We start from the raw sequence: 11,737 nt of genomic DNA, 5'->3' as shown, positions 1-11,737 counted from the left end.
AACAAAGGTCAAGATGTATTGCCACTCATCCTGATTTCCAAGTTAAGTTCTTGAAACCACTTTTAAAAAATATATATATATATGACATGTGCAGCACGTGTTGGTTTGTATTTAGCTGGACTCCTTACCACAGGGGTGATCTCCTTCTTTCCCTCACCAGTCAGTAGAGGTTGCCTGTGGCCATTCGTCTGAAGGTCACTTGTGAACGGATCGATTTCTAGATGCTGCCGGGGGGACACCACTCAAGAGCAGCGAGGAGTGCACTCAGCTCTAAGCTCGAGGTGATATGATGGCAAATGAGAGAACCTGGAGTGACTTGTTATTTTACAGCAAGTGAGTAGCGCGAGTATACAGAGCGGCTTGGGTTTCCGCCTGCATCTGCGCTGACCTCTTGTGCTGCTGGGTATTAGCTGTGGGATATCAGATTCAGGTGTGTAGCACATTATGTCAAGGTTGTAGCTACACCAGAAGGGCTTGGTGTATTTGGGCAGCCAGCTTGTTCTGAGAAGTGCTGAGCGTGTTCATTCCTTTCTCTGAAGTCTGGCTGTCTACTGTCTGCGCCTTACACGAGAAGGCCTTGAAAGACCAACTCTAAAGAATGGTCAGCGTCAGCACCAGGACAGCGGAGAGAACTGAGAGGCAAGCATTAGGCATGACATGCGGTAGCGTCCCTTCACACATCGCAAGGGAGGTTGTCAGAGTGCGGCTTGGTTGAGCGGATGGACTGAGTGAAGCTGACGTGCTGTTCTGTCCTATCAGGCTGATGTATGTGCCCGGTGAGGAGACCACAGTCCTCAGGAGCCTCACAGCGCCTCCCCTCCACCTCCTCCACCACCTTCTCTTCCTTTCTCCAGGGGCATGCCTTCTGAACCCAGTCACAGGTAGGTGGCCGCCGCCGTGCATCTGTGCCCAAGGCCCATGGCCAAAACTGAAAATTATCTCTCAGTAGCAGTGACTGAATATGCACAACAAACATTACTGACCATTCCAACCAATGTTGATTAGCAAACACAGAGGCTGAGATCTCTATTCCTTTCTTCAACGCGAGGATGCTCCATGTAGGATCAATATGTTGTTCAATAAAAGCGCTCCCAGTGTGCACGCTCTGCTAGCTTATCTAAACAGACAATCCATTCAGCCTTCTAGTTACCTACCTCATTGTTGAGATATACAAAGGGAGGTTACACAAGGGAAAAGCCGACTCAGGGATGGGGTTGGGATGTTCTTTATTTTTTATAACTGTCCAAAAATTAGAAATCGTTCCAATTGAACTTACATCCTTGAATGTACCTGCATTTGACCCTAAATAAACTACCGTGCCCTCACTCCGCAGTTAGATTTGGGCAAAACTTCAACTCTAATATGCAAAACATTTCCAGACTCATTCAGAATTGATCTGCCCATCTTTCCCATGACGTAGTATCCAGCGTTCGGCATTTTAAAGCCCCCCATATACAGGATTTTAAAATTTCTGACTTTGCTGCCACCTTTACTGGTAGTATTAGAGAGCACAGTTTTACACATAACATCATCTTGCTTTTTAACTGAGTGCCTGTGGCGTGACACTTGAGCAAGGAGGGTATGACACAGTTAGTGGCATTGTGGGAATCGTTGGTTCCGGTATTTATGGAAAACGACCCGATCCTGGGACATAAAATCAGAATATCTCATCATCTGCGTCATGAAAACGTGCATCCGTCTTCACTGAAGGCTCTAGCATTTGTTGTGCTTAATGTTTGCCGCGTCGAATTTGGTGGAGTGAGTATTTTTAGAACAGGTTCACTGACAGCGGTGTCACTGGCTGGTACACGCTCTAATTTACAGTTTTGATTTGGAAGTGAAATGTCAAGTTTCAAATCTCGCTCTGACCCGGCGGTTCAAGATTCAACACTTTATCGCCATAGCAACATAACGGAATGTGTGAGCTCATTTTGACACCGACAGAAATAATTGAACCACTCGTATGTAAAGCATATCATACATGTGATAAGGATAAGGAGTCTTGCTGTATTTTATAATTGCCTCATGTCATAGTGCCCAAGGTTGTTTGCCCTGGCCTTCTGGTTGCTGCTGATTGTCAGATGGAAATTTAAAAAAGTGCCTGATACCTCACTCTCTCAAGCTTTAAACTGATCAAAATATGTTTATTTTTATATTTTCATATACTCATCATTACGATCATCAAGTACATCAGCAGCTTCCGTCCTTTATCAAATCTCACACGCCACTTCTCCCTATTTGGGTCGCTAAATTTGGCCATTTCCCTTCCCCTCTCGTCTAACAAGGCGATTTTGCTCTTTTCTCCCTCAACTCGCCCTTCAGCTGAGTCCAACTACCAAACAAACAGCCTGAGTCATCATTCACCCTACCTCAGGGCCCAGAGAACGCGTGCAGACACACACGCACCGACCCACCCACCCATTATTCCCTCTGGCTTACACCCCATCCCCATGAAGGTGACAGAGCGGGCCTCCTGGCAGGCAGCAGCATTTAGAGTGATGGCTGGGACTGGAAGTGGACATAGATGGATTTGGATGGACAGGGCGGCGTGATGCTGATGGATGGGTACAAGCGGAGCGGGACTGAGGGTGGGTTTGAAAACGGGGGTATATTTGCAGCTACACGGGTCCACAGCCTGCATACAGCCTGTCAGTCGGCCACAGCCTCGCAGACAGATCCTGTAGTCGGTGTATCTGTCGAATCCACGATCGGAGAATCTGATTTGAGAAAATTGCGAGGCGCATACTGATGAGTGTTTTTATGTAAGGGCGGAAACATCATTCGTAGCAGAAAATGTCACTGATGGCAAGGCATTTTGAGAGTCTCTTGTCTACATTTCATTTCGAAGCTATTTCAAATATGGAAAGCAAAAAAAAAAAAAAGGTTATTTGTATTGATTTTAATTAATCTAATTCCAGTCTGGCGTGGCCGGACTCTGTTCTTATCAGAATGTGAGTCTGATAACACCGCCATTAGCATTTCATTATGATATCTGATATTGCATTATGAACCGATACAAAGCAATTAGCAGGCAGAGCCGTTTTAGGATAAGGAAAGTCAGCCCTGCAGTGCTCTCACGAGTGTATGACTACATAGTTCTGTCCATCACCACGTAAAGCCCATCCAGACGGTTGATTGGCCTGCCAGATGTTAGCCGGGGCATAATCACTTCCCAAAAGAGTGACTCCAGACTGGCTTTCCACCGCAAATGTTTTGTGGGATCTAATTCTAGAAATTTCACATGTTTGTTCTACATAAACATAGAAGATGCGGTTATTGCAACCTCTTACCTCTGTATTTTGTGAATACTTGCACGTGCAATATTGTTCTAAATGCATCTTACTTATTTTTATATATTTTTGTACAACTTTTATTCTATTTTATTTGCTCTGTTAACTAGCAACTGTCACTTTATGGGAGCAACAGCAACAAAACAATTTCCTTGAAGGATGAATAAAGTATTCTGATTCTGATTCTGATATACTATAACTTTAATAGATTGCTAGTGCTAACAGTGTAAACGTGCAATTTATCTAAACATCATACTTTCATCTTTTTTTTCGTCATGGTCGTCATTTTCAATAACAGCTGCCCTAACAAATGATCTGGTAACAACTGTAATCTTAGCAGGTCTCTATAGCTAAGAGCAGGAGCTAATTGAGGTAATTGCTACTGCTAGCATGACGATGCTAATCCTCTCATATTTAACCAAATCCTTACTTCCAGTCCAGGGATTTGAATTGGTGCCCTCGCCCCCTATAGGCTCTACTATTTAATTGATTTAGCCATAATTTCATAATTAATTTAATGTTGAATGCAATCATTGATGAATTCGGGATTCATAACAAAGGGCTCGTCCGGGATTTGAACCCGGGACCTCCCGCACCCGAAGCGAGAATCATACCCCTAGACCAACGAGCCCTCGGCAGTTGAGTTTTCCGAGATGTTTCCAATTTTTCAACAAGCAGCAGCTCAACATTTACTAGTTGCTCTTTTGATCAAGGTCTTTTTATTTTGTTTTTACAATTTACAGTTACATAGGTCCAACAACACAAAAACAGGACAGTAATTCCCCTCCAACCCCAACCCCTTTCCCCACATACCAGACTTATAGTGTTAACAGTATAAAATACAGAGTTCAAAATGCAAAATTCACATAATTCACATAAGAAAGGGCAGAAGCAGAGGTTTACAGTACTATATTATCTGCCTCCATATCTATCTCAACAAACATTAAGAAAGGCTGCCAGATATTATACAATTTTCTAGTAGACCCCCGATTGTGTGTCTGATCTTCTCCAACTTGATATGGTACATGATTTCCCTAATGCAATGACAGTATGTTGGAGGTGTTGGGTCTTTCCATTTCAATAATATCAGTCTCCTAGCTAGCAGAGAGCAGAACGTCAACACATTTCTGTCTCACATCTCAAGATGGCAGCCCATCTGGGCTAGACCAAAAAGAGCAATGAAAGGAGATGGCGGAAAGCCGTTTGCCAAAGTTCTTAGAAAAGGTCTCAAAGATGGACTGTCAGGAAGTGTAAAGCTTTAGACACGTCCAGAACATATCACAAGAGGGGTTTATGTCAGCTTTCATCTTAGAGAGTCTAACTTTAGACCAGTCTAGACACAATTTTGAACTGAATAACAGCATGTCTAAGACAAATGGAAGAGGAGAAGATTCACTGTATTATTTTGTGCCAAATGACGTATGCGATTGGTTCTTTTAAGGGAAATTGCTTGGTCACAGTTTGTCAGTCGCACACACAAAAAAAAAAAGCATAGTGTAAGATATGCAAAAAACAATGAAATAAAATACTATAGTATAAGCAAAAATATACAAGGTTTGCATGTACAAATCTACAAGAAATAGAAATTGAGGTAAATATATTTCATCACTAAAAGGACAATGAATATGTCAATCAATCAATAGTTCCACCTCATGGTGGTGCCAGAAGGAAAAGTCGAGGGATCATCCTCTACAGACTATGAATATCTGCAAACTATTTACAGCAGGTCTTCCAGTCTGAAACCAGGAGCTGGACTGACCAGCCAACTCTGCCATCCCTACAGCCTGAGTGTCACTAACAGTTGTAAGATTTACTGCAGCTATGTACTTCATTTTAATCCACCACTGCCTCCTGAAAGGGCATGTGTGTGTCGAAGGGTTAAAGTACAAGACAGGTTTGAAGCATGAGTGTAGTGGTAATTCATTTAAACGGTTTTTATCAGTGTCAGTTATAAAACAGCATTCTCTTGTCTACTAATATCCAGCAAAACAATAAATCATCTGTGTGTGTGTGTGTGTTCTGCAGCAGTGGGGAGATGCTGACAGGACAGAGGCTCTGCCAGTCAAAGTCCCACCAGGACTCGGTCCTCTCTGCCCTCAACCAGCAGAGGACGGACGGCCTGCTGTGCGACGTCACCCTGGTTGCCGGTGAGCAGAAGTTCCACGCCCACAAAGCCGTCCTTGCAGCTTGCAGCGATTACTTCAGGGTGAGTCCCGGACATAGTTCTTAGACTGATACAAAGGCTAACGGGCTTTATAAAAGATGAATTAATGGAAGAATTCACGGTCTTTAATCTTTCTGAAAATTTGAGCTTTTTGTCCTGTGTGCACACATGGCACAAAAACACAAGGCACTGACAGCTACTCTGCTGGATCAAGTCCTTGTGTTTGCTTTCACGTCTTCTCTTGCCAAATATTCAGCCTGATTCTAGTTAAGCCACACAGGTAGCTTTAGGTAGATTCATTCTGTCAGACAGCCAGGCAGGAGATTTCCTGAGATGGGCCACATAGGAAAAAGTGTGCTGATGAGATTTGATTTAGGATTAGAAGTCAGAAATGAATCCCCTCTTGAAAAATGAGAGACAGATTAAACATGTCCAAGTTGCGCAGGGATTATTCCTCCTGTGTATGCAGGTTATTTTTACTTCCCTCTGCTGAGAGTCGAGGTCGGGCGAGTCCCACTCTTCTCCTGTTTTTGTTCGCCCTCTTCACATTTGCTCTCCTTTCGTGCCTTGGCAGCGTTTTTCAAATGCCGCTCTTTCAAGTCCCAGCTGAGCCGAGGGACGCTGTTGTTCCAGCACTCGCGTTATTAGATCAGCCTGTTACAGTAAGCAAGAAAAACTCGCCCCCTGCTCCCCCTGTAGCGGCTTAACGACATTATCTTCATTTTGTCGTCAGACTCCATCTCTGGGTTTCATTTAGATCATTTATTGAGGGAGATGGAGGCGCCTTGTGTGGAGAATGGCAACCGTGGCTCTTTTCCTCACGCTCACAGACAGATTATAACACATTATCTAGTCCAGCGGACATGAGTGATTGTAATGAAATACCTGACCAAGCGTGAGTTGTTTACCTGGGACTTGTCCTAAATGTGTCACCTGTCTCCTCCGGTCCCCATCACGTCACCAAGATATCCGTCTGGACAGCTCAGGGAGATACAGCCAGATTATTTTCACCAGCACACACACACCAACCTCGATGAGTGTACCTAGGGACACACACTGAATCTCACACGGAAATATTGTTTGCATGCCCTGTAGTCAAGACAGTTGTCATATCTAAAAAATATTATTGTTCTAAAAGAATATATTACAGTCTGCACCACACAGAACTCTGTCTATTGCTTTAACCCAAGGGGGTCAAACTCATTTTAGCTCGGGGGCCTCATACAGCCCAGTTTGATCTCAAGCGGGCCGGGCCAGGAAGAGAATAGAATAATAACCTACAAGGAACGACAGCTCCAGATTTTTTCCATTTGTTTTAGTGCAAAGAAGGACAAGTAAATTAGGAGATGTTTAAGATTCTTAAGAAAAATAAGTGCAATTTGGGCACATTGCTGTCTAATGTTTAGTCCTGGCTCTCAGTGTTGTGCTCCATCCACTTCTCTTACTAAAACAGTAGACAAATTAGGGATAGCAGTTATTTTTATTGAATTGAAAAGTTGCACTCTTCTATGTAATTTTCGCATTTAGCAAATTAACGCTGCGGGCCAGATTAGACCCTCTGGCGGGCTGCTTTTGGCCCACGGGCCGTATGTTTGACACCTGTGCTTTAACCTCTCAGTGGTAACAGTGCTACTTTAAGATGTACTATACTTACTTTAGTCCACACGATTTACAGCTGTGTCTTCTGATACGGCTTGATGTGATAAGATGCTCTACTGCAGAGCGGTCCCTGAGGGGCTGGTGGTGTGGGGGGATTTTCACACTGCCGTAGCAGTCTGTAAATGAAGACATTCAGAGCGCTCCTCTCCTAATTAAAATTTCAAAATCTTCCTTCCAGGTATTAGCAGGCACAATAATTTCACAATTTAATAACATGCCGTTACACGGGTAGTGTTTGCACTATTTGGAATAGGTCTTGAATGCGCTGGTTGTCTGTGGTCTGGACTCTGCTTATCATGTGTTTATAACTGAGTTATCCCGGTTTATTTATGCTTCCCAGAATAGCACGAGCCTCGAATCTTGCCGAGTTATTCAGCCCGAAACTCCAGAAAGAGCAGGTTTGTACACAATTAGCGTGATCGAGGCTGTTAGGATGGGCCCCGCACTCCATCCGACGAAACAAGATGAGAACTTGTCAGACTATAAGAATCAGAGAATATGGCACCTATCTCTGACATTGTCTGACATGGTATGTGTTATTTCAACACTTAAATTTGTAAGTTGTGTTTGCATCGTGACTCCAAATGACAAAAAGGGCCCTCATAATTAATCTACATTATAAAGGAATGTGGCAGGGTCTCGTTTCATAGGTGGGATATTTGCAAACTAAAATAATATGGTTGGCAAGAATGTAATATTACTAAGTGTGTACATTAACTCTTAATTCCACTCTTAAGCATTAATTGTGTAACAATTTTAGAAGTGTATAAACTCTGGAAGCAAGAAGAAGAAGACGGAGATGCCGTTCCCATGAAGATGTCGTTTAACTCAAATCACATGATCAGCACTCGGCCAATCATGTGAGTGCTGATCTCGGTTTCCCTCTCGCTACTCACTTTGCGCGCCGTAAAATAAGAGTTCATTGTTATTCAAGACTGACAAATGAAACCTCCAAATGCTTCGAAAGACAGGGTTAGCTTTGATGAGAACGAACCGAGGATAAGTTCAGCAACCCTTTCACGTTCACGGCCGCACGCGAACACACCAGAGTTTTATCGGGAGAACAAGCGGTGTCTTTCAACGGCAATGTGTTTCGATGATCTGGAAGCGGTCTCACGGTTTTCCTACACTGTGAAGAGCATAAACCTGGTCTCTTTGTGAACTTCGGTCCAAAGTCACTGATACGGGCTTTAGTCTTGGAGAAGCATAGCGGCTGAGCTTTTGGGTGTTTTTAGCAGCTGTGAGAGAAGCAGTGAAATTATACATTATTAGAGGAATTCCAGGGTGTAAACATACTAAACAGGAAGTGGGGTCTTTAACCTTAGCTGTATTCAAAGAAACCCAGCAGACTTGTTCACCAGTATTTGTACTATGGATCAGTGTTTTCATGTGTGCATCTCTGGTTTGTTCACAAGCACACCCGTGAGCATGCCGGTGGAGCGATTTATAGCCATGGTCTCATGCTATTACTTTCACTTACGCCAAGGAAATGAAGTAATGTGCCAACAAAGAACAGGGAAGCAGGAGACTGCATGATATTGAAAACTGAAAGCAAATGGAAGCAAGACAAAGTCAAAAGCACAGATACTTTAAGATCATCATATGGTTAAAAAAAAGAAAGAAAAAACATGCCCCTATTACTGATGTTACTTAGACATGTAGCACCCAGACCAGACCAGGCACCCCCACCCCATAGCAATGACACTCCTTGATGGCAGCAGCCATTCCCAGCAGGATGCAGCCTGACACAGACACACACAAAAACAGTTTAGGAACAAGTAAAAAAAACATGAAAAACAGCACAAGGTGTTGACCTGGCCTCCAAATCCCTAGATCCCAAACTGATCAAGTATCTGCAGGATGATGAAGAGGCACCTCCCCTTAACCCATAGGACCCAAAGGCCATTACTAACAACATTGTGCTGACAGACACCACAGTCACAACTGTTTTGGAGGCACAAAGTAGACCTACACAATATTAGGAAGCTGGTCATAATGTTATGCCTGATCGGTGTACTTCATTGCGTTCCACCTCTTGTTTTGGAGTAAGATACAAAAACATTTTTCTGGCGAACCAAATTTAATCTCAGAACCTACGAGTAAGCCCAGTGTTTCTCCCAGACGTGGAAACAGCCTCTCTGACTGCTGTAATAATTCACTAGGTGCGTGAGGAAGTCACGAGTCCCCTCTGCTATGATCACGCCGAGCAGGCACACATAAATTTTGCCGGCAGGTCGGGCCAACTGCAGCGCTGCACCCCCCACTGCAGCGTCGCGTGAAAGCGCTGCAGCGAGTCCTTCTCTGTGGCTCGATGTGTCTCTGCGCCGGATCTATATCCCAAGTTAGGGTAGCCATCCGTCACCACCGGCCCGGCGCTCCCTCTGCACCTCCGTCAAGGTCAGGGGCATTCGCGCTGGGGGAGGACTCAATCTACCCATTCACACGTAAACACACCGACAAGAAAGCAAACATGGGAAGGGTAGTGTGCCTTTAACTCTCAGCATGTGTCTCTGTCCAATTTTCTGTGTTTTACACTTGTGCACACACTGACCACAGCTCAGCCGCCACCACACCCCAGGTTTAGCCACAGGCCCTCTTGTGCTCAGTCGACCGGTAGATTTTTAATTAGCACGGCGGTGAATCAACAGCACGGCTGAGCTCTGAGGAGAGATGCGCCCGCCTTGGTTAAAACTCAGCGGGGCCTCAAGTCGACCCGATCTCATGCGTAACTCGCAAAGGAGGGATACTTGCCAGGGGAGCGGGGGTTCGGCGCCTGGTTAAAGTTCATGTGTGCTATGAATCAGAGAGGACTGGATGAGTTTTAGGCCAAATGAATGTCGTTTTCGTGACAGGAGGAGATGCTGTGATAACCGGCCCGCCCGTGGGCTTATGATGCCGCTGCGAACCAGTCTCTCAGTAGAGATACTGCTGCTGTGATTAAAAAAAAAAAAAGAAAAAGAAGAGAAAGATCCTTTTAAATTGCAAGTTAGCAAGATCGCTATCCTGAGGCGATGAAACTGTGGGGAAAGACACTGTCCACAGCAGCCGGAATTACTTTTCAAAAGCAATTTATGGTTATGCTGTTTGTCCCATTATAGCCCAGAAGACAAACAGAAATTAAGGCGACATAACCCAGTCCTCATGACCTGCTGTCACCCACTCCTACCCGAATGCATCATTCTCCAACTTGCCTATGATACCTCTTATATTCAATCATTACAGCAGCTAACCCACCTGTAATAGAACTATTTATATTCGTTATCAAACTGTCACGTACCCGGCATCAGACATATCTTGTATTTGTATCACAATTAGATTCTACATTTATGGTTTAGTCAGATGTATGTTTATCCTGTTTCTCCTGCTGCTCTCTCCTCTCTCTTTTCCTGTCTCTACCCGGCCCGTATCAAGCAGATGGGTCCTTCCATATGAGCAGGGTTCTGCTCAAGGTTGCTTCCTGTTAAAAGGGATTTTTTTTGTGTTTGCTCTTGGGGCTTTTGGACGGGTTTTGCAAAGCGCCTTGAGACACAATTGAACTGAATAACCGTTCTTTATCTCACAGCGAAACGACAGGCAGTAGAAGAGATCTTCATCATGACCACATTTGACCCCTCCCCTCTATCCCTCTCCTCACTCCTGCGCTCTGCTTGTTGGCCCTGATCGATGGCTCTGTCATCCTCTCATGGCGTGACACCGGTCGATAGCTTTGATTAGCGAGCAGCAAGCTGGACTCACGCACAGCGGGGCCAGACGGCAGACGCTGCGTCCGCTGCTTTGATTTCACGTGGAGGGCGGCGCGCGTGCGGCGGCCCGCCCGCGCGTGCATGCGTGTGCGTGACAGGACGGAAGAAAGACAGAGAGGTGTAACAGAAAGTACTGATTGTGCTATTTATTTCCGCTGACCTCCAGGGCCAAGGCAGGCAAATCAATAGGGAGAGGCTCTAGGATGTTCAGTATGACAGGTTTTGATTAACTGTGATGTTGTTTTTCCAGCAAGCACACATGCGAAACTCTTTTTCCAGTCAAGAGCCCTCAGATAGGATTATATGATGAGTCTACAGAGTCAGCGATGAAGGACTGGAGAAACAAAGCTTGATTGGTTTCAATGTGCTGTCGGTGATGTTTTCTAATTCAGTGTCACGTACCCCAGTGTGTTTATCTTTAATCAAAAATGGAAAACACCGGATAAAACAGCCGTGATGTAGTGTTCCCTCGGTTGACCCCCGTGTTTTTCGCTATGTGTCATCAGGCCATGTTCAGCTTGTGCATGGTGGAGAGCGAGGCAGACGAAGTGACTCTGCAAGGAGTGACAAGCGTTGGACTGAAGCACGCTTTAGATTTCGCCTACACCGGACAGGTGAGCATGACAGCTGAACAGACAATAAAAAATAAATAAAAAATGTGTTGTGCACAGACACTTAAATGTCTGTGGGAAATCACTGGAAAGGACACACCGCTCTAATATTGGGAGACGGTAGCGAGGAAGCGCTTAGTTGCTAGACGTCTGTGTCGTTTAATTCCCCAGACCAGAGAGCGACTGACAAACAACACAGACAGACATAACTATGCAAAACCACAGATGATGGTGAATTATGTTCCAACAGTCGACTACAGTGTAAAAGTT

At 44.7% G+C, this 11,737-nt stretch overlaps 1 protein-coding gene across 8 annotated transcripts in view; it reads left to right on the top strand.

Moving 5' to 3' along the window:
- Positions 1-858: 858 nt before the first annotated feature.
- klhl32 (kelch-like family member 32) overlaps positions 859-11,737 on the top strand; it is a gene marked incomplete at its 5' end in the record, with an annotated part of 29,696 nt that continues 18,817 nt past the window's right edge. For 4 of the 8 annotated variants that reach the window (XM_084557591.1, XM_084557589.1, XM_084557590.1 and 1 more), the window contains 2 exons: positions 5,157-5,496; positions 11,363-11,470. In XM_084557591.1, coding sequence (XP_084413717.1) covers positions 5,326-5,496; positions 11,363-11,470 — 279 coding nt within the window. Of the gene's footprint in view, positions 882-5,156; positions 5,497-11,362; positions 11,471-11,737 lie in introns of those variants that run through there. The other 4 variants (XM_084557588.1, XM_084557587.1, XM_084557585.1 and 1 more) reach the window with 3 other exon arrangements.

This window comes from Chelon labrosus (genome assembly GCF_963514085.1).
Source record: "Chelon labrosus genome assembly, chromosome: 12".
In the NCBI taxonomy this organism is placed as follows: domain Eukaryota; kingdom Metazoa; phylum Chordata; class Actinopteri; order Mugiliformes; family Mugilidae; genus Chelon; species Chelon labrosus.
The sequence above is the reverse complement of the archived record's forward strand: the minus strand, read 5'-3'. Positions and strand labels throughout refer to the sequence as shown.